General features: G+C 58.6%; 2 protein-coding genes across 7 annotated transcripts; one reads left to right on the top strand and one right to left on the bottom strand.

Moving 5' to 3' along the window:
• Positions 1-831: 831 nt before the first annotated feature.
• Positions 832-3,694, top strand: AVPR2 (arginine vasopressin receptor 2). 3 transcript variants are annotated; one of them, XM_086389560.1, is made up of 4 exons: positions 832-1,344; positions 1,860-1,911; positions 2,195-3,076; positions 3,236-3,694. In XM_086389560.1, the coding sequence occupies exons 2-4, from the start codon at positions 1,887-1,889 to the stop codon at positions 3,439-3,441; spliced, it is 1,113 nt and encodes a 370-aa protein (XP_086245686.1). In that variant the 5' UTR covers positions 832-1,344; positions 1,860-1,886; the 3' UTR covers positions 3,442-3,694. The 3 variants fall into 3 exon arrangements, with proteins under 3 accessions (XP_086245686.1, XP_086245689.1, XP_086245688.1); XM_086389563.1 differs by having other exon boundaries at positions 876-1,344; positions 2,228-3,076; XM_086389562.1 differs by having other exon boundaries at positions 1,200-1,344; positions 3,312-3,694.
• A 53-nt stretch (positions 3,695-3,747) lies between these two features.
• On the bottom strand, positions 3,748-19,586 carry ARHGAP4 (Rho GTPase activating protein 4). Of its 4 annotated transcripts, XM_086389557.1 has the most exons (23): positions 19,406-19,566; positions 18,176-18,246; positions 15,331-15,538; positions 15,062-15,224; positions 14,788-14,850; positions 14,355-14,534; positions 13,628-13,756; positions 13,318-13,539; positions 9,437-9,538; positions 9,118-9,309; positions 8,933-9,017; positions 8,661-8,688; positions 8,339-8,441; positions 7,753-7,813; positions 7,564-7,641; positions 7,348-7,482; positions 7,134-7,239; positions 6,798-7,031; positions 6,635-6,708; positions 6,361-6,544; positions 6,078-6,170; positions 5,778-5,892; positions 3,748-4,682 (listed from the first exon to the last, which is right to left on the bottom strand). In XM_086389557.1, the coding sequence occupies exons 3-23, from the start codon at positions 15,534-15,536 to the stop codon at positions 4,449-4,451; spliced, it is 2,787 nt and encodes a 928-aa protein (XP_086245683.1). In that variant the 5' UTR covers positions 15,537-15,538; positions 18,176-18,246; positions 19,406-19,566; the 3' UTR covers positions 3,748-4,448. The 4 variants fall into 4 exon arrangements, with proteins under 4 accessions (XP_086245683.1, XP_086245682.1, XP_086245685.1 ...); XM_086389556.1 differs by lacking the exon at positions 18,176-18,246 and having other exon boundaries at positions 19,406-19,583; XM_086389559.1 differs by lacking the exon at positions 18,176-18,246 and having other exon boundaries at positions 6,361-6,708; positions 19,406-19,586.
• Between the last annotated feature and the right edge of the window lie 1,991 nt (positions 19,587-21,577).

Below are 21,577 nucleotides of genomic sequence, written 5' to 3'. Positions count from 1 at the left end.
TTGTGTGCTGTGTGTGGGTGCATGGTGTGGGTATGTAGTGTGTATGTGTGTGGGTGTGGTTTGTGTGGTGTGTGGTATGTGTGGGTGTGTGCTGTGTGTCCTGTGTGCTGTGTGTGGGTGCGTGGTGTGGGTATGTGGTGTGGATGTGTGTGGGTATGGTTTGTGTGGTATGTGTGTGTGTGGTGTGTGTGTGTGTGTGGTGTGTGGGTATGTGCTGTGTACTGTGTGCAGTGTGTGTGCTGTGTGGGTGTGTGGTGTTTGTGGCATGTGGTGTGTGCTGTGTGTGGTGCGTAAGGTCAGGTGGACCCCCGTCCTAATGTCTCCCTACTGGTGCTGCCAGAGTCCGGCCAGGAGGAGGCCTGGCCTGGGCTATACCCGGGCCTGTTCTGGGAGAGGTGGTTTTGGTCTCTAACCTCGCAGGTCAACAGGGAAGATGAACAAACAGGAAGACAGGGCCAATGTCAGCCTGGAGTCAGGCTCCGTGCGGTGTGTAGGCCGCTTCCTGGGGCTGGGCTGGGCCAGCCTGGACTGAGGGAGGTCAGGCACAAGAGGGCTGTCGAGGAGGGGAAATAATGGGCTGGAGGGGAGGGGGTTCTGGAGGCTGAGGAAGCGCAAGGAGGGGGAGATGGGATGTGGGGTACAGAGACAGACAGGTAGCTGTGAAGGGGGGTGGGGTGTCCGGCCTCCCACAGAGCCTCAGGGGAGGGAGCTGGCAGGACCTCACTCCACTGCCTTCTCACCCATCATCTCCGGCCCTCATCTCCGGGAGGCCTAATTGAGGATGGGAGGGGCCTTCACTGGCTGGGGACAAGCCCTCCCTCTGCCTAGTAGGAGCCTCGGGTGCTCGGGTGCTCGGAGAGGAGCCAGAGGAGCCTGTCCCGGCAAAGGGGAGTCAGGCTTTGCCACGAGAAAGCTGTGTGGCACTGAGCCAGTGCGTCTCTGGTCGCAGCTACCCCACTTTGAAAATAAGACACAGTGAACTCGGGGATGGCCCAGAGCTCCGCAGACCCGACATTGTCATAAGGTGGTGTTGGGGGAGCATTGGGGGATAGCGAGGCCCAGCTCAGGAGGGCTCAGGCCTTCTCAGGGGCAGCCTGGGGCCCCAGGGACGGACCTGAGATGGCTTGGGCAGGCCAGGAAGGGAAGCAGAGGAGGCCAGGAGCCTACTTCCCGGTACCAGAGGCCAGGAGGCTCGCGGAGGTGGGGGAGGAAGTCCCCTCCTGAGCTGGTCACTCCCAGAGGACTGGCTGGGGCGGGGCCGCCCATGGAAAGCCGATCTGAGCTCTGGGGCCACCTTTACGCCTGCTGCCGCCCCGCTGCCCAGGAGCCCGGGAGTCCAGCCAGGTAAGGGGGACGTAGCAGCCCTCCTACCCTGCCCCCAGCCCTCCAACGGTTCCCTCTCTGGGCCTCTGTCAGGGCAGGAGGTGGGGGGGTTCTGTATGTCTGCCTTGCTTCTCATGGGCTGCCTGGATGGGTCTTAGGCTGGGTTCGTCCATCTGTCTGATGACCCCTGGTGCCATCTTTCCCGGCCCGGTCGTGGGCGCCAAGGTCCGTGTCTGCCTCAGTGGCCAGACCTCACCAACGTCGATTAGGCTAAGACGTACCCCCCAGGGCCCAGACATGAGAATGAACACACACACACACAGTCAAACACACACAGTCTCACACACACACACACAGTCTCTCTCATACACACACGAGTCACACACACAGTCTCACAGACACACACACAGAGTCACAGGCACAGGCCCCCACCCCACCACCCCGGCCAAGGCTCTAAGGACCCTTATCCAGAGACTCTGTGGAGCACGGCTGGCCCCTTGGGTGGGAGGCTGAGCTCACAACCTCGTCTCCCCCAGGCGCTCAGGACTCCTGCATGCCCTGCCATGTTCATGGCATCCACCACCTCAGGTAAGTTTCCTGTCCCTCGGTGCCCCCAACTCAGCCCGCCTCCCTCACTGGAAAGAGCCGGCCCTCTGGTTCACCTGGGCCTGGGGCTGCCCTTTCCTCCCCACCACATGAGGTTTGAGGTGGTTGCGGGGGTGGGGGGTGTTGGACGACATGTGTTGTGCTGGAAGGCCAGGAGCCGGGAGGGAGGAGGCTGGAGGGAAACAGAGGGCCCAGGTTGACAGTGGCCTGGTGCCCGGGCAGAATAGACTCACTGACTTGGCCCTCTGCCCCCACCTCTGCCCAGCTGTGCCCTGGCACCTCTCTCAACCTACCCCAGCAGGCAACGGCAGTGAAGGGGAGCTATTGACTGCCCGGGACCCGCTGCTAGCCCAGGCAGAGCTGGCCCTGCTCTCCACCGTCTTCGTGGCCGTGGCCCTGAGCAACGGCCTGGTTTTGGGGGCCCTGGTGCGGCGGGGCCGGCGGGGCCGCTGGGCACCGATGCACGTCTTCATCGGCCACCTGTGCCTGGCTGACCTGGCTGTAGCTCTGTTCCAAGTGCTGCCCCAGCTGGCCTGGGACGCCACTGACCGCTTCCGTGGGCCCGATGCCCTGTGCCGGGCAGTCAAGTACCTGCAGATGGTGGGCATGTATGCCTCCTCCTACATGATCCTGGCCATGACGCTGGACCGCCACCGTGCCATCTGCCGCCCCATGCTGGCACACCGCCACGGGGGTGGCACTCATTGGAACCGGCCGGTGCTGCTGGCCTGGGCCTTCTCGCTGCTCTTCAGCCTGCCCCAGCTCTTCATCTTTGCCCAGCGTGACGTGGATGGTAGCGGGGTCCTTGACTGCTGGGCCCGCTTTGCCGAGCCCTGGGGCCTCCGCGCCTATGTCACCTGGATTGCCCTGATGGTGTTTGTGGCTCCTGCCCTGGGTATTGCTGCCTGTCAGGTGCTCATCTTCCGGGAGATTCATGCCAGCCTGGGGCCGGGACCAGTGCCGAGGGCCGGCGGGCCCCGCCGAGGGTGCCGGCCGGGCAGCCCTGCCGAGGGAGCCCGGGTGTCGGCGGCCGTGGCCAAGACCGTGAAGATGACGCTGGTGATCGTCATAGTGTACGTGCTGTGCTGGGCGCCCTTCTTCCTTGTGCAGCTGTGGGCCGCGTGGGACCCGGAGGCACCACGGGAAGGTGCGTGGCGATGGCTGGGGCTGCGGGGCCCACCCAATCCTGGTGCATGTGCACCTTCATCCCCCTCCACCCCCCCAACGCAGCCAGCATGGCCTTCGAGCCTAGGTACGCTGACCTCGAGGCCCCCTCAGCCCCAGCCCCGATTCCCGCCCCACACAGGGCCTCCCTTCGTGTTGCTCATGCTGCTGGCCAGCCTCAACAGCTGTACCAACCCCTGGATCTACGCCTCCTTCAGCAGCAGCATCTCCTCCGAGCTGCGAAGCCTGCTCTGCTGCACTTGGAGGCGCGCCCCGCCCAGCCCGGGGCCCCAAGAAGAGTCATGCGCCACAGCCAGCTCCTTCTTGGCCAAGGACACCCCCTCCTGAGAAATCGGGGTGGCAGCGGGGGTGGGGGTGGGCGCTGCTTTCCTTCTAGAGGCTCCATGGAACTCAGCTGACCGCCTACAAACTGGCTCCACGGGGGCCCGGCCGAGACATGCAGCCAGCCAGTGGAAGTCCTGGGGGCCCAGGGGGCAAAAAAAGGCGGTTGGGCCAGGGGCCATCCTTGCCCCCACCCCGTCTTGTCCCCCTTGGCCTTTCCTTCTGACCTTGCCTCATAAAAACTCCGGCTCGTTTTCCACCTGGTGAGTCTCTTTGGATACTGGGGTACTGGAGAAATGAACACATTTTCAATAGGTTTCCCATATTTTTCTATATTTGCTTCTTTTTGTCCCCCTTTTCTACAAGGATGGTATTTTAAAAAATTCATGCATGTTTATTGCATTAAATGTGGGGGAAGTGCAGAGAGATTCTCAGGCCCCTCCCACACCCACAGACACGTGCATGGATCTGGAACCTACCACACAGGAGACAGGACTTCCAAGATGCAGGTCCCCAAGCCACACAGCCCTGTGCCAAGAAGCCCCAGAAGCTGGGCGCCCCGCCCTCGAGTGCTGGGGGTGCCAAGAGGCTGACCCTGTACCCACCTTCCAACCACCCCCCCGCCCAGCCAGACAGAGAACCGGCTCGCATCTGGGAGTCAATGCACAGGACTTTATGAATGGTTGCCAATGCCTGTCAACCCCCACCAGGCTGGCACCCTCAGCTGAGCAAAGGCACCGCCACCTACTGGCTGTCAAGGGTGACAATCAGCCACGAGCCCTCACACCCAGGGCCAGGAGGGGCCTGCCCCTGCCTTCCTCTGCGGCAGCCTCCCAGAGGGGCCCAAGCCAGAGCAGGGAAGGCAGGGGTGAGCTGGAGCGGCCACTTCCTCCTCTCTGCAGAGGGTCACGAGCAGGTATGCTGGACAGGGCCAAGGAGAAGCAAAGGGTTGGGGGCGCCTGGCCGGTTTTGCCCTGGGCTGGGGCAGGGCCTACAGAGGATGAGGGGGCCCTTCAGTGGGACTTGAAGGGTGAGTCTAGGCCCTGGGGATGGGAGGTCGAGGGTGAGGCTGGGGCACCAGGGCCCCGTGAGAAGCCTTTGTTCTTGCCCAGGCGCCCACAGCCTGGAGGCTTCGGGCTGCGAGGCCCGGGGCTCGAAGAGTTGTTGGTGCCCGGTCCGAGGCCCTGACGGAGGGCGGTCTTCCCCAAGAGCTCCTTAAACACAGAGTCCATGGTCTGTGCCACAGCCTGGCGGAGAGGAGAGAAAGGCAGGATGTTGGCACAAGTGGGCCCCACCTGCCCAGTCGGTCCCCTGCCCCCAGGACAGTGACCTGACCCAGGAGTCAGGCCTGCTGATCCTCTGAACTCCTCTGCCCCCTGAAACAAAGTCCTCAGCCACTGCCTCTGTGGACTGCAGTGATTAGCTCAGCCTTCAAATGGGAGCCCCTCAGGGTGGGCCCTGGGTACCCATCCTCTCCCCACTCTCTCCCTGGCAGAGATCACAGCCACCACCCCCTGGCTTGGGGGGCCCTCAGCCTCTCAAGTGCCCCGACGTCCCAGGCCAGGGCTCCCCCACAGCCCACCTGGCCCAGCCTACCGACCACCTGCCCTGGGGTCTCATGGATGCTCTGCCCCCCAGCCCTGGCCCATCCTCCCCCAGCCACCACACATGTGTGTCCCTGATAACCCCTCTGTCCCCAGTGCCCAGGCCTGGTCGCCAGGCCACACCTGGGACATGGCGGGCTCTCTCACTCTCTGTCCCCAGGCTCACATTGTCCCCCAGGGCTTCTGGCAGTGCCCACCAGGAGCCCACGAAGGGGTTTGCTTGGGCCAGTGGGCACAGCAGGCAGCTGGGTCTCCCCAGGCTGCACCCCACACCAGGGCCCCATCTGGCACCTGCTCTCTGCTCCCCTGTAAGAACCATGACCCCGCCAGGCTCCCCAGTTCACCACCTCCCTCAGCTGCTTTTCCATCTGCCCCTTTCATCTTCTCTGGCTCACAAAGCGCCTGCCATGTTACCACCTGTCACCTAGCCTGGCTCTAGATGCCAGCCTTGAAGCCTGTCCCATGTGCTGCTTCCCACTCATGAACCAAATGTGAGGCCTAAATGTGTGAGTGCTCTCCCCCAGGTCTCCCACTACCTTGCCTCCAGGCCAGTCCCTCCCCACCAAGCTCACCCCCTTACCGGCCTGCCCCTCTCTAGGCTGGGCTCGGCCAGTGTGTCTGCGATCAGGAGGGTCAGACTTGAACCTCAGGCAGGAACAGTGGCTCATAAGGGGAAGCAGAGAACCCACCCCTGGGGAAGTGCACCCCTCTTGCCACATGACTATCCCCAGCGCTCACCTTATCCACCTCCACGTGTCGTTCTGGGGATGCTGGGACCACGCAGGGCCGTCGGTACCCGGAGTGACTCCCAGGGATACCAAGAGGGATCTCGGGTGGGGTGCACGGCTCTGGCCTGCAGGGCACAGACAGGGAGCCTAGAGGGGGCCCTTGGGAGGCCCCGCGCTCCCAGGCAGGGGCTTCTCCCAGCCCAGGGCATGGGAAAGGGAAAGAAACAGCAAAGCTGGTCCCTGGCCGTCCTGCCTCCAGCCTGGGATGGGCAAGCAAGGCGCAGAAGGGGTCTTCCCCGCTCCTGCTCACCTCTGGACGAGCTCCACCATGGGGAGCCCCTCTGAGCTGCTCAGCAGGTCCCCGGCGGCCAGCAGCCCCTGGCCCGCCGCGAGCTTCTCTGCTCTGGAGATGGAAAGACAAGACACTTGGAATGCTTACTCTGGGTTTGGGGTCTGCAGGGCAGAGGGCACAGTGCGGGCCAGCAGCGGTCAGCAAGGCACAGCCTGGGCCTGCGGAACCTGGGACTTGGCATGCAGGAGGGGCTGGAAGCCCGGGGGTGGGGGGGGGCTGGAAGGAGAGCCTCCAAACTCACCCCGCAGGCAGAGTGATATACTTGTGGGGGATGAGCCCCCGTGCCCCCGCGTGCTCGCCCCGCCACCAGTCGCCTGAGGCCCGCTCGTGCAGCCGCAAGATGTCCCCGCGCTGGAAGGTCAGCTCCTGGGCCGTGCGGCCTGTGTATGCAAAGCAAGCCACGGCCTCCACGACACCCTCCTGGTCTGGGGAGGAGAAGAGATGCAAGTGAGGTGGCGGGGTGGCGTGGATGCCCTGGCCAGGGACCCCATGGGGCTGTCCTTCCCCACCCCTACCCTCCTCCTGGGCTGAGGTCCCCGGCTCCAGCTCCAACTCGTTGTCCCCCGTCGGGCCCTCCAACTGGGCATCCCTGTAGTCCAGAGAAGAGTGAGGTGGCTGAGCATCCTCAGGGTGCCCCCTGAAGCCAGTCTCTCTCTCCTGGCGGCACCAAGAGCCTACCCCAAGCAGCTGGCAGAAGGTGGTGCCATGCACTTCTCATAGATGGGGCCGGGCAGCTGGGCCGGGGCCGGGAAGACCCGTCCAGGCTGGATGATGAGGGTCTGCACCAGCTGGTTGACACGGCCTTGCAAAGCCACTGGGTCCTGCCCAGCAGGGACGGGCAGCAGCGTCGGCCCAAAGCACACGGCCAGGTTGTAGGGGTCCATCATGTTCTCATCACTGTACTGGGCCAGGCTGGGGGTACAGACAGGTCATAGGCACGGAGCTCCCGGCTCGGCATCACCACACCCCAACCTGGGATGCCCGCGCTCCCCCCCATTCCCCAGAAGCACTCACTGGTTGAGGAAGGTGAAGAGGTACCGCAAGACCACCAGCACGGGTCCGGGCAGCCGGGCCAGGAGGCCAGCCACGTGCTCCACCCGCTCGGCCACAGCCTCCAGCTCTGCAGACAAGGCCATCACCCCAGGGAGAAGCCATGAGCCCGGGCAAGGTGGCCACTAGGGAGTGGGGAGCCCCCCACCCCCACCCCACCCCCAGGCCCCTGGCTCACCTGCAGAAGCCAGCAGCTCTCCAAACAGGTCTGGTGGGAATATGGGGGGCTGCAAGCTCCGGAAGTAGAGTTTCAGCACGCCCGCCACCGAGTCCAGGTCATGGGCAGTGCAGCCCTCCACCAGCGGGTCCTCTCCTGGGAGGGGGCGAGGAGAGAGGCCTGTGACACCGGCTCTCCCAGCCTCCCCACCCTCCGCCCCACCTCACCAGTCCCCACCTCTCTCAAAAGCATCACGGATCTCCGAGATCTGGGGCTGGGCGCCCGACACCCGGAAGATGCCCTCATGCTGCAGGCCTGTGGGAGGATGGAAAACTGGTGGGCACCAAACCTCCTCCCCGCCCCTGCCCCTCCAATCTTGCGAGGGGCCAGGCAGGCCAGAGGCGGGAGGCCCCAGATCTCACTCACCATTGAGGTTAATGAAGCGGACACAGCTCTCCACCACCAGGGGCACGGGCTGGCCTGAGCTCTGTGGACAAGGACAGAGAGAGTGCCCTCCACGGTGGGTATGGCACGGCACACCCTGCCACTCACTCATTTTCATTTTGTCTTAATGCATTCTGTAGTCAGAAACAAGGCTAGGGAGATGTATGCCCAGTGGGGAGGGGGTGTCTGATCCCTGGTGCCGTGCCTGACATTTTATCTGTTTCCTGCTATGGAGTGGAAATGCCACCCAACTCTCTCTGCTGACCTCAAATCAAGCAATATCATGAACCTCGGGTTTGTTCACTTAAATAACCTGCTGATTCTTCTGAACGGTGAGAGACTGAATCACATCATCTCAAACAATAGTGTCATTTCTCCTTTTCTGATCTCTGGTGCTTTCCTGACTTCCCTCCCTAGCAAGCATCCCAGAAGTGGGGCCTGCGGGTATCCGTGCTCCTGGTAAGTCCTCAGCTCGTGGTAACTCGTTTGGGTTCACAGGGGCCCCAGGGCTGGAGGTACGGCTGAAGCAGGAAGGGGCCTGCACTCAGTTGAAGGGTAAGGCAAGTACCTGGATAAACTTCTCCATGTCTCCCCCGAAGAGTTTCTGGTTATACTGGGAGCTGGGGCGGGGGGCACGGCTCTTCTGGAGTTTTCTCTGTGTGTACTGGGTCCTGTCGCGGTGAACAGGAGCTGCCTCTGAGGGGAGCAGGCCTGGACACTAGGCTGCCTGGACCCCCCAGCCCAGCCCAACTGGATGCTGGGGCTCGCAAGTTATTCCAGAACCCTCTGGGCAAAATAAGTAGGAAACTAAGGCCACCGAGGAACAAGCAGAGGGGAGGTGGGGATACCATGGGTCCTCAGGACAAACTGGTCCCTCTCGAAGGACTCACCAAGTCACCTCCCGGTCTTCCTTGTCACCTGGGAAGGAGAAAGGGTTGGTGTGCCTCTTGGGCCAGGAGGTTTCTCGGCACGTGGCAGAGGAACAGGGCAGCCTACAGGTAAGGGCAGCCTCAGGACAAAGAGCAGGATGGGGGCTGAGACCCTGGCTGGCTTCCTTCCTGTGTGCCCAGCACCCTCTCTGGCCAGGGAGAGGCTGCAGGAGGAGAGCCACACCATGGCTGGGCTGCTCCAGGCCCTGGGGGTGGCGAGGCAGGGGGCCCACCTCGCTGGATGGCGTCCTGCAGTTTCTCATGCTTGGCCTGCAGCTTGGCAAGGATACTCCGTCCACTCAGGTACTCCTGGAGTTTCTGCCAAGCCCCCGGAAGAGCCCAGGGCTTTAGTCCTAGCCCTGCCCTCCCTGGCCCCCACCACCCCACCCGCCCTCCTGGTCCAGCACCACCTCCCCACCGTGATGTAGAAGGTCTCAGTCTCCTGCTGCTGGCCCCGCCGCCGGCCAGCCTGCCGAGCCCCCGGGTCCGAGCTGGTGGACTTGAGGGACTCGGTGGACAGGCTGGCCTGGAAGGAGTCGAGCATGTCGCTGTCTTCTGACGCCACCACCTCCAGCAGGGCCTGCAGTGTGGCCTTCAGCGTCTTATTCACCTTGGGAGGAGATGGCACCCAGGCAGGAAGAAATGGGGGAGAGACAAAGAACAAGGAGGTCGAGTCAGAAGGAAGGGGAAAAGGAGATCACAACCATCTGGCTCCGTGTGTCTAGGCCACCCCGTACCTCCTCTGTCTCGATGGTCTGGCGGTCCAGGCGGCTCTGGATATTCTGGGCTCTGGGTAGAATCTCATCCCGCAGCTCCATCTCAACCTGGATCTCAGCAACCTGCAGGGTGCAGCATTGGGTAGGGGGGCAGTTAGGGCTGCACCTGAGACACCGGGGTGGGCTGTGCAGCAGGTGCAGAGGTTTCTGGGGCTGATTTTCACTGCCTCAGGGGCTACTGCAGAGGGTCACCAGCCTTGACACCTGGTCCAGCCAGATCTGAAGCAAGGACCCCTTCTGAGAGGAAGGCAGTGTACACTCCTGAGCACTGAGACTCATGCATGGATGTACTTGCAGTGCTACTCATAATAGCCCAAAGGTGGAAGCACCCCAAGTGTCCAGCAGCTGATGGGTGGATACGCAAAGGGTGGTGTCTCTATGTAGAATATTATTCAGCAGTAAAAAGGGAGGAAATTCTCATACATGTTTCAACATGGGTGAACCCTGAGGACATTATAATCAGTGAAATAAGCCTTTTGTAAAAAAAAAAAAAAACAGGACAAAAAGTATAAGACTACTTATATGAGGTGCCTAGAGCAGTCACGGAGAAGGCAATGGCACCCCACTCTGGTGCTCTTGCCTGGAAAATCCCATGGATGGAGGAGCCTGGTGGCCTACAGTCCATGGGGTCGCTAAGAATCAGACACGACTGAGCGACTTCACTTTCACTTTTCACTTTCATGCACTGGAGAAGGAAATGGCAACCCACTCCAGTGTTCTTGCCTGGAGAATCCCAGGGACGGGGGAGCCTGATGGTCTGCCGTCTTTAGGGTTGCACAGAGTCGTACATGACTGAAGCTACTTAGCAGCAATGAAATATTTCTATCCAGGCTCTAGGAAACGCTGACGTGAGAAGACCCACCCCCCTCAAGCCCACATAATGGGCAGATCACGAGAAACTGACTCTTTGGAAAGGATAAATCAGAGACTAGTCCTGATGAGCAGGCACAGCAGCCACCACCATCTGTGCCTCGGCGTGGACCTGTCAGACATAAGGAACGTCACAGAGCATCAGCATCACACAAAGCCACTCTCTGGCCATGGCGGCTGAAGATAAAAACAAGATCACCTCATCAGCACATCCGAGCACGGACCAGAACAAGAACTTTGTCCAAGCCACAAAAATTACCAAACTTCCCGCTGGCCCGGCTAGAGTGCCGGGCGTTTCCCTCCTCGCTAATGACTGCTCTAGCCTCTTTCTACCCACCTCCGCCCTGTCTTCTTGAGAAGATTTATCAAGACACAGAATCAGAGTCACCCCTGCCTCCTGACAGCATCCAAGTGAGAGCCGAGCCCCTCCCCCAAGTCCTTGAAGTTCTTTCCAGCAGCTGAGACACCTCCAGTTCCCCGTGCTGAAAGCGAGCATCACAGAACATTCCAAGTCCCTACCCAGCCACCCTGTGGGGAAAACCACTGTTGACAAGCTCTTCTCACACATACCAAATACCTAATCTATCTCTCAGTGCCTCCTCGGGAATAGGAACTGACAGCCAAGAACTGGCAGCAATTTGAGGGATAGCTCTAAAGTAGAAGACATAGGGACGTCCCTGGTGGTCCAGTGATTAAGACTTTGCCTTCCAATGCACAGAATGCAGGTTTGATCCCTGGTCAGGGGGCTAAGATCCCACATGCCTCAAGGCCAACAAACAAAATACAAAACAGAAGCAATACTCTAACAAATTCCATAAAGACTTTAAAAATGGTCCACAAAAAAAAATCTAAAAAAATTAAGTGGAAGACAGAGATCAATGCAAGAAAACAGAAAAAATGTAGGGGACATGGGAATATCAAGAAAAATGATAAACATTTCAGAAAAATTTGAGAATATACTGTATCCATGAAATAAGAACAAAGGGCTATTTTAAATAAGAACATGTAAAACAAACCAAAACTGTTTAAAAAAACTTATGAAAGTAAATTTTTAAGAAAAATTAAAAAGGGGTGGGCAGAGATAAGTCAAAAAAGTCTCTAAGAGAACAGAATTAAAAGGTATAGTGATGGGACTTCCCTAGTGGCCCAGTGGTTAAGAATCTGCCTTCCAATGCAGAAGATTTGGGTTCAATCCTTGGTCTGAGAACTAAGATCTCACATGTATGCAGTGCTGAGTCCTCGAGCTCTGGAGTCCACATGCCACAAGTAGAGAAAGCTCTTTCATGCCACAACTAAAGACACAATGCAGCCAAATAAACATTTTAAATACACCTATATAGTATTAATAAACATAAAAGTTGTAGTGATGAGAAATAGGAAAGATAAAAGATAACGAAATTAGACAACCCATGAAGTTCAATATCTAATTACAAGAATTCTTGAAAGCAAGCACAAAGAAAATTAATGGACGGAAATTACCAAAGGAACAATATGAGCTCAAAACCTTACGACTTAAGTTTCTGTACTGACAAAGCCCACAGGTGGCCCAGCACCATGAAGGCAAAAGGATCCCCAAGGCATATCATTATAAAATTGTACATGAGGGAAAGGGACTATCCTAAAAGCTTCAACGAGAAAAATTACAGGTGACAGACAACAGTGCAGAAATCAGAACGGCAGCTGAACTTCTCACCCACAATACTACTGAAAGCTTGGAGGGATACTTTGAACATTCCAAAAAGAAAATGCTTTTCAACCTTGACTTCTACACCCAGGTAAACTACCAACCAATTTCAAGAACAGAATACAGGCATTTTTTTTCAGACAGTCTAAGTCAGGAAAGTATGTAGGAAGATGTCTGTGAAAACAAGGTAATAAAACAAAACAGAGGAAGACACGTGATCTGGGATGCAGAGGGTCTAATGCAGGGATGCTCAGGACAATGGGGAAAGAAAGGTCCTGGACTGTGCTGGCCTAGAAGTCAATCAAGGCCTACAAGCTGAGACTGCATGGCTCCACAGCAGGGCTCTGAAGAGAAAAGATTGCCTGATATGGTGGAGACAGACGGTGGTGATGTGGGGTGGAGCCTTAATCGTCCATGGAAGGGGATTGTAGGGCCTCTGACAAGCTGCAAAGCACAAGCAGCACCTGATGCATTGTCTGCAGCAGCAGCAGCAGCTAGAAGACTGGGAAGTGGCTGCATCTGGGGAGTGGGAATCAGGAACAGGAAGGGTGGGTCAGAGAAGGGAGGTGTGCCCTTGAATGCCTTGAGTAACATTTGACTTTATCAGATATGACTTCGGTCAAAATACAAATGAAATAAGCAAAAAAAAAAAAAAAAAAGAAAAAGGTCAGTGGAACCCCAGTGTACATTACAATCCAGTGTAATCCCAGTCCATGCTCATGAGGATAAACTGGTAAAGGAGAGTACAGCTCAGAGATGCATAAAAAGGTGCCCTAGTGAGGAATTCCCTGGAGGTCCACTGCAGGGGGCACAGGTTCTATTCCTGGTTAGGGAACTAGGGTCCCCCATGCCACATGGTGTGGCCAAAAAAGAAGATGCCTAGTTATATGCTAGTGTTTGCATGGTTTCTTTCCCTCCCAAGTTTGCATTGTGAAATGTCTAAAGCACACAGAACCACCAAAAGAACAGTATACAGGTAGCTGTCTACCACCAACAAGCCGGCCTCAAAATTGCTGCCATGCTGGCTATGTTTGCCCTTGTGGGGGATGTTGTGTTCACTAGTTGTACCACAGAAGTGGGTTGGGGAGGTCTGCTTGCTTCAGTGCAAGTGCAGAAACTCCAGAACCCCATTTGCCTTGAGGCCACTGCACAAGGGTCTGAGAAGTAAGTGGCATTCAAGAGGTTTGAGGTCTCAGCAAAGGGAAGGAAATCCATTCCACTCAGCTACCATCACAGTGAAGATCGGAACACAAAGCCATTTTCCTGAAGGCTGGGCAGAGACCCTCACCTCATCCCCCTCATGGGGCTGGTAGTCGAAACGCAGCGGGGGACAGAAGGCGATAGCGTGCACCTCCAGCACCTTGGCCTTGTCACCTATGGGATCCAGGGCATCCACGGCCTCCTCCAGGCTGCCCAGGCCCTGCATCTGGGAGGCTTGGATGCGGCTTTCCGCAGCCGTGTAGCTCCGGAGCACTTGGCCCAGGGCCAGGTGGAATCCTGTGTCACAACACTGGGGAACAAGCGAGGACACGGCTTGGGAGGGCTCAGGGCACGGGCGCCCGGACACCTCCGGACCCCTCCCCACACCCCACACTCACATCCATCAGGTCCATGACGTCTCGCAGGTAGTAGTTGCTGACGGCGGCGTTGACGCTGGCCAGGCTTAGCAGGTACTCATTGCGAGCCTTTGTACACTTGAGTTTGTGCTCCAAGAACTTGGCGTGACGCTGCTCAGGATCACATGAGCCCCCGGGTCATCCACATGGCCGAATACCCCAGCCCTGCCTCCTGTGTACCCACCACCCTCGACACACACTCCCCACCCCTCCCTTCCCCATTTGGACAGCTCCCCCACTATCCCACTGGGCTCCTCAAACTATGTAGCCCAGAAGTTGAAAGATTCTTTATTCCTAAACCCTGCCAGCCTCCACTTCCCCATCCTTCCTTCGGGGACCACCTAGAACATGCGTCCTCCCTGCTGATCACTCGGCCCCCCCATCCAATGTGTCCCCTCACTCCTCTAAGATCTCCCAGCACCGTATGAGGCGAGGATGGGTGGGAGGTAGGACCCCCAGGCTTGGGATCGCTCTTTTGCCAGCTGGGTTTGCACGGAGGGGAGCATGTGGGCTGTCCTGGACCTAGAGGCCGTTCTCCTGCCCCCTGTGTCTACCAACTGAGCCTGGGGAGCCCCCCACCCCAAGAGCCAGCCCTGCTTTCCTGATGCACACACCACCTCCCTGCAGGGCCCAGTGAGGGTTGAGGACGTGAAAGGACAAAGGACAAAGCCAGAGCCTTTGGACACAGACAGGTGCCCCCCAGGCCCACCTTCTCCACCAGCCGCCCTCCCTTCTTGACAGAGCCTTTGCGGAGGGGCCCAGACTCGGTGCTGGTGGTGGTGGCGGTGGCACTTCGGCCTGCCCGCTTCTCCTCCTGCCGCTCGGCTTCACGGAGTTTGGCCTCAGCACTCAGGCTCTCCGTGTGGTAGACCTGATAGGTCTTCTTGGCCTGCAGGGAGGCCCGAGGCCAGGCAGGCCTGCTCAAGGCCGTGGCCACAGGCAGCCTGCCCCATCCTCCTCCCAGCCCATCTGGGACTTGGGCCTTGAGCACTTGGCCCAAGCACTCAGCACCCGGGGCAGGGAGAAAGGGCCCGGCTTACGATCCCCGAAACCCAGGTCTCTCCCAGGCACCTGATCCTTCTCCCTGAGCCTGGCCCCGGGAGAGGTGAGGTGACGGCCTCCCTGTAATCGCAGGCTCTCACCATCTGAAGCTCTGACACCACCTCCAGGAGCTCCTCTTGCAGCTGTTGCTCCAGATCCTTACTCTGGGGAGGAGGCGAGCTGAGTGCCACCCTGCCCCAGGGCAACACCCACATCCATCCCGCCAGCCCTCAGCTCAGCACTCCAGGCTCCCACCAGCTCCCCCTGGCCTCCAGGGCCTTCCCGTTCCTGACACTTGGGCTTTGAGCATCCACGGGCTGCCCTCGCTGGATCCTGGGGTCTGCCCGCCTCCCGGGCCCAGGGCAGGGGTCTTGCCTTCTTGACCAGGCGCCCCACATCCTCGGCAATGTAGCTCAGGCGCTGGGCCAGGGCCCCGCCCAGCACCTCGCTGAGAGCTGTGCTTTCCCGGCTCTGCTGCCGAGTCTGCTGCAACAACACAGCCCAGCAGTGCAAGGGCGACAGCAGGGACGGCTCCTTCCTGGGGGTGGGGGGGTGGAGATCGGGGCTCAGACCGACCAGGAGTGGGCGTCGGGCCTCCCCTCCCCCCACCTTGGCCATCCCAGCTGCCTGGCCCCAGGACCCACCGGAAGCTCTGGTGCTCCCGACTGCTGCCCCCGAGGCGGCCTCCACGGCCGGAGAATCGCTCTACCAGCTTGTCGAGGCCCCGGGAGTACTCAAGCTCAACCTCGGCGCGGCGCCGCATGAACTCAGCCAGCTCCTGCAGCAGCTCCCGTCGAAGTTCGCCCTGCAGCTCCAGGCAGCGCAGTTGCTCACCCAGTTGCCAGCGCATCTCTGCAGGGTGGGAGGGCAGCTCAGGCTGGGGCTGTGGGGCCCCTGAGTCCGGGGAGGTGATGCTGGCCCCGGGGGGAAAGGGGCCAGTACCGGGCTCAGCAGTCCAGCTGGGCTCCGGGCAGGCCTGAGGAAATGGACCTCCGAGCGGAAGCTAAGGGGAACCAGCCAGGTGGGCTAGGGCCCAAGGAACAGAAAGGCCATTCACGGGACCATGGGCCAGGGCTAAGACGGAGTGGGGCCCATCCCGGCCAGGCATCAGTCACGTGGCCTTCCCATGATTCCCTGCTTCCCAGAAAGCCCCCAGTAACTTCCCCTGCCATTTGCGGTCCCTGAGGTGCCCAGGACTCCAGGAAGGGCAGCCTCTTCGATAAACACAGGGACGCATGGGGCTGCACAGGGCTGCACAGGGCTGGGGCGGCCACGGCATTCTTGCCAAACTTGCTGTGAAGTTGCGGCCTCGGGAACTGGAAACCCAGCCCTCGGCCCCCAGGAGAAAGGGCGGCCCCACTGCAAGGGCCAGGCCGGCCGGTGGGGGCTGACCAGTGACAGGACTGAGGCAATGGGGCTGATTTCTGTTCCCAGTACCGACTCCTGATGACCCAACTCCAGGGCACCCCCAACACTCTCAGCAGAGAGCCACACCCAGGGTCCCCACACTGCTGGCTTGTGACATCTTATCACTGGCTTGATTTGGCAATGCCACTTTCTCCACAGAGACCCAAATCAAAGAACCACCTCAATGAGAATGACGAGCTTAAGTAAGCCATTGGCAAGCCCTGGGCATCCCAGGGACAGAAGCCCTGTATCTTGGCTTCTGGCAAGTACAGTCACCCCTGTACTAACAGCTGTCCAGATGCCGGGGGTGGGGAAGGGGCATTAACTGATGTCTTCATTCAGCAGAATGTTGATTATACACCAGTGGGTCTAGACTCAGAGACACACTTCCTGCCCTCCTGGAGCAGGGATAGGAACAGTGTGGGTGGGGGGAACAGCAGGGGAACAAGGGGTGACAACGCAGAGCAGGAGGTGGCAGCAGGGAGGGGTTCTTTTAGAGGAAGGTGGTCAGGAACAAGCAGCTTTGGAACACAGAGCTGAAGGAAGTGACAGAGGGGCCGTGGAGACATCCAGGGGAAGAATGTTCAGACAGACGGCACTGTGAAGGCTGTTGCAGGCAGCATGGCTGAAGAGAGCCGTGCCGGTGAGGGGCGGCAGGGAGAAGACGGCAAGGGAGAGGGCAGCCACAGCAGTGGAGCCATAGGGTCCTGCTTTGCTCTCAGGGCCCACTTGGGCCCTCAGAGCCTGGGCAGGGGTCAGGTGACAAAGGAAAAGTGCCCAGCCCCAGTGGCCACTACTGCACCCATCTAGGCAATAGAAAATTGGGGGTTTCGACCAAGAGCCAGAATTAGAGGAGGCAGGAAGTGGCAGGACCCAGGGTGGCTGTGGGTAAGGACTCAGTACTGGTACACTTGGGATTTCTGTCCCATCAGTGCCATCCCAGGGGGGTCTGTGGAGCCTGCGGCAGCCTCCATGGGTCCTGCTTGCCCAGCACTCCCATCTCCTCCTCTGATTTCCCATTGGAGAAGGTCCCTTTCCTACTCTCAACCCCTGGGTCTGTCTCCCTGGCTCCAGGTACCCCAGCTGTGGCCCCTTCCCCCCACTCCACTGCTGGGACTAGCTCAGTGATAGGCCTGGGGGCCACCAAGCCTATGCTTTCACTGCAAACACTGAATGGGAGCACTCTCTTTCCACCTAAGAGTCAAGCTGGGTTAATGGAAGCCTGGGTGGGTGGGACTGCTTCCTGATGGTGAAACCAACGCCGTTTCCTTACACTGTCTGAGGCCTGGCCCCAGGGGCCGACTCAACTCCATAGGCCGCTTGGAGTGGGCTCTCAGCCACTTGGAATCATGAGACTATTCACTGAATCATGGTAACATTTCTTCGGATAAAAGTCAATTTCATTTGATTCCAAGAAAGAGCTGAGATGTCCTGGCTTGCCCCGCTGTCCACTGGCATCTGCTCACCTTCCTGGAACAATAGTTCCCTGGGGACCTATCATAAGTGAGTAGTGCTCGCCGGGCCAGCACACCAAAATGTTCATTTCTTCTTCAGTGCAACCAAGCCTTGGCTGAGATCCAGCAGACCTGGTGTCAAGCAGACAAGAGTCGGCAGGGTCTGAGCACAGCTGGCACCTACCTAAATCCCCAGGCTCTAGGCCACAGCAGCATCCGCTCTCAGATCTTAGCTGAGGTGTACTCATCAGGGAACCCTTCCCGACTTCCCCATAAACTAGGCTGGCCCTCTTCCCATCTCCTTTCTGGACATCTGCGCTTTTCTTTTACAGTGGTTTTCATCATAATTGAAACAAGTTGTGTGATAAGTTGTTTACTATATGTCTCCTCCACTGTGAGCCATATGAGAGCAAGGATGGCTTCTCGTGCGCTCCTCGCTGTATCTTCAGGGCCTGGCAGAGAACCGACGCATACAAAACATCTGTCAAAAGGATGGAATCCATGTCTGCTTGCATTGCAGAGCCAGGACTGGGCCCCAACAACATTTCCTGTGAGCGAGGCATTCAGTCTCACTTCTGCTGACAAGCAAAGCAGAAAAGACAGCCTCCCAAACCATGACTGTGCTGACCTTTCAGAATTTCGGGTGTTGAGATACTGATCCTCTTTTTGTAGCACAGTAGGAAGTTTCTTTGGCGGGGGCTGGAGAGCGGAGGAGATGGGAAACAGAAGCTCAAGTCATTAGACGCCCACAGCAGGCGACGAACATCTAAAGACAGCTTTGCTCAAAGCCCAATCTTTTTGGTGTGAGTGAACTGACACATATCTGCCGACTGAAGGGTTTCCAAAGTCCTTCAGCTTCATGACGTTTGGGGGATACAGGCTGGGATTGCTCTCTCCATCTGAGGGATGATGCAGCAAGGCCTGGAGAGCTGGCTCGCCATGCTCAGTCACATCAAGCTGGGTCTGGACAGCAGCCCACCTTTACCAGACAGGAAGGACTCGTGCACACTTTAGTGCAAATTGTTTGTATCGCAGAATTACATTGGACTCTCCACCTCTGGACTGGAAGGACATTCGAGGTTCATTTTCTTACACCTCCTAGGACCTATGGTGCTGTGTGACCATGAGCACACTCTGAGCTGCGTCTCCTTCATCAGTAAAATCGAGTGATTGAGACACCAGGAAACTGCTGGTGCTTGGATGTGGCTTTCTTCCCTTTGCGAGAGCCACCACACCCTGAATAAGACCCGGAGACAAGCTGTCGACTAAGTTTGCAAGACTCATTTGCATGCGATTTGCACAGAGTGTTTATCAGAACCCAAAGAGGTCTGCTCTGCAGTCCTCCATTCGCTGTGCCAGCTGGACCCAGAGTGGCCTTCAACTCGGAACCACCGCAGGGCCCAAAGAAGGGCAACCGGGACTGGGCTACAGGACTGGAGTGGTCTTAGGGTAAAATCATCACTAATCCACCCATTTGAAGCCCCCAGACCCCCTTACCCAGCCCCCTTCAGCAAAGTCAAGGTGTTCCACTTTCTGGTGGCTAGAATGCCACTTTTTGAGGGAAACCAGGTGCCCCCCTTTCCTCCTCGGGCTCCTGAGGGGCAGGGAGAACCTAGGAGAGCAGAGCTACCAGGACAGGAATGGAGGGAAGGAGGAAGGAAGTGGGACCAGTGGCGGTTGAGGCCGAAGGGGCGTGAGGAGGCGGGCAGGGGGCTCGGGTTCCCTCCCTCAGCCTGCTCCGGAGGTTGCTGGGGGTAGGCCGCGAGCCCCGGGCCAGCAGCCAGCACATTGCAGGGTCTCCCACGACCTTTGGGGTCTCCGCAGGGAAATGGGCCAGGAGCACCCAGTGCCCTCTCACCTTTGACCTGCGCCTCATAGTCAGCCTGCGGCCCTCGCTCTCGGCGTAGCTTCCCATGCGTGGCCATGACCGCCGGGCGGCCGCGCCGTTGAGCCCGGCTGCTCCCACGCGGCCTCGAGCGGGCCAGGCGCGGGGACCCGCGGGCCAGCAGCCAGCACCCTGCGCCGGCCCCGCCCTGTCCTGTCCCGCCCCCAACGCGGCTCCTGGGGCGGGGCGCCCCGGGCCTGGCACTGCCCACGAGGGTCTCGGGGCCGGTGTGTTTCTCACTGTGGCTGGACTTTGCCGTTCCCCGCCCCCCCAACCCCGGGCACACAGGGCACGCCGCCAGGCAGGCTTGTGCCCCAGGTTCAGCTGCCAAGCAGCCAGGGTCGCTGTGAGAGCCCCAAGGTGCCCGACAAGCTGGCACCCTCTGGCTGCCTCTCCCTCCCAAACTCCAGAGGGCTTTGTGGTCCCCGTTGCTAGACTGCACCCCTCACATCATGGCCATCAGCCATCAATGCCAGTGTGCAGCAACACCATAGCTGCTCCTGACCGCCGGGCTCCCCTGGATCAGCTGCCTTCCCTAGACCCCCAGGACATCCAATGGGGCCCACCCTTCCCAACACTAGGAGAGCCAGGGGGTTAGGAAGATCAGCTGGGGAGACCAGAACCTGCCCTTGGTCCCTCCAGGCCGCATGGTGGAGTGGGGGCAGGGGCAGAGGGCAGGGCTAGGCTAAGGTTCCCCTTCTGTTCAGCCCCATAGAGAGGAACCAGCCTTGTTTCCCCATAGGTGGTTACCACTTCCTGCTACCGGAAGACACTCTTCTGTCTCCTTTCCCCTGCACCTCACACCTGCTCTGTCTTAGGCCTGGGGGGCTGGGGAGGGGTAGCCCTCTTCCTGCACCCTCAGAACAGGGCCTTACTGAGCCCGGGGGTCAGCTCGGGGCTCCTCTTATCTAGGGATGCTTCACGTCTCTCTAGCAACTCAAAGTCAGAGGGCAAGTTTTTCTCTGGTATACTAAGGCAGGATGTAGTTAGCAGGTAGACAAGGCAGAGTAAACAACTGTGTTAGAGAAATCCCTGGGGTACACAGATAGTGACAAGGGTGGCAAAGGTATTTAGGCTTTGGGGTGGTGCCCAGGGAAGGGGAGCCTGTGGGCACTTGTGCAAGGGGTCCAGGCACGTGTTTGCATGGAAGTCAAAGTCAGCCTCTGTGTGAATGTGGACACATGTGACCCTGACCTGCAGCTCTGCAAGGGAGGGGACTTTGCACAGGTACTTCCTGGCTTTCAACTGTGCACAGTTCTCTTGCCCAGAAGGGGAAAACATACCTTCTCAGCTCCCTGCCCCCCACCCCCCGTGTCTAGGCCCTTCTCTAAGGTGCAGTGTGTGCACCAGGGACTGGGGCTTTTGGACCTGGGAGCTGGATGGAACACATCTTGCCCCTTCCCCTCTATCTGAGCCCTGACTGGTCCCCCAAAGTCCCTCCCCGATTCAGCAGAGCCAGGCACAAGGCTCAAGCCCACAATAAATGGCTGCTGAACTGGCTTCGGCCCCTACTCTCCTTCTGTCCTTTTGCTTTATCACTCCAGAAATATCCACGTGTACCCCATTCAGCCACTGGTGCAAAACTTTTGAGTCACTCAATTCAGTTCAGTTGCTCAATCGTGTCCGACTCTTTGCGACCCCATGAATTGCAGCACACCAGGCCTCCCTGTCCATCACCAGCTCCCGGAGTTCACCCAAACTCATGTGCATCGAGTCTGTGATGCCATCCAGCCATCTCATCCCCTGTCGTCCCCTTCTCCTCCTGCCCCTAATCCCTCCCAGCACCAGAGTCTTTTCCAATGAGTCAACTCTTTGCATGAGGTGGCCAAAGTATTGGAGTTTCAGCCTCAGCATCAGGCCTTCCAATGAACATCCAGGACTGATATCCTTTAGGATGGACTGGTTGGATCTCCTTGCAGTCCAAGGGACTCGCAAGAGTCTTCTCCAGCACCACAGTTCAAAAGCACATCAATTCTTTGGCGCTCAGCTTTCTTCACAGTCCAACTCTCACATCCATACATGACCACTGGAAAAACCATAGCCTTGACTGTCTAGGACCTTTGTTGGCAAAGTAATGTCTCTGCTTTTGAATATGCTATCTAGGTTGGTCATAACTCCTTCCAAGGAGTAAGCATCTTTTAATTT

This window comes from Bos grunniens, chromosome X (assembly GCF_055505025.1).
Source record: "Bos grunniens cultivar Pamir isolate PY7600 chromosome X, Bosgru_T2T1.0, whole genome shotgun sequence".
NCBI classification, from domain to species: domain Eukaryota; kingdom Metazoa; phylum Chordata; class Mammalia; order Artiodactyla; family Bovidae; genus Bos; species Bos grunniens.
This window is presented reverse-complemented; position numbering and strand designations above follow the sequence as displayed.

Excerpts from the sequence above, each read along its gene's own strand:
- AVPR2 (XM_086389560.1), top strand. The coding sequence starts at position 1,887 with ATGTTCATGGCATCCACCACCTCAG. Across the intron at positions 1,912-2,194 it reads CATGGCATCCACCACCTCAG|CTGTGCCCTGGCACCTCTCT; the intron begins GTAAGTTTCCTG and ends ACCTCTGCCCAG. Across the intron at positions 3,077-3,235 it reads CCCGGAGGCACCACGGGAAG|GGCCTCCCTTCGTGTTGCTC; the intron begins GTGCGTGGCGAT and ends CGCCCCACACAG.
- ARHGAP4 (XM_086389559.1), bottom strand. The coding sequence starts at position 19,472 with ATGGCCACGCATGGGAAGCTACGCCGAGAGCGAGGGCCGCAGGCTGAC. Across the intron at positions 7,642-7,752 it reads CCGCTTCATTAACCTCAATG|GCCTGCAGCATGAGGGCATC; the intron begins GTGAGTGAGATC and ends ATCCTCCCACAG. Across the intron at positions 7,483-7,563 it reads CCGTGATGCTTTTGAGAGAG|GAGAGGACCCGCTGGTGGAG; the intron begins GTGGGGACTGGT and ends GCCCCCTCCCAG.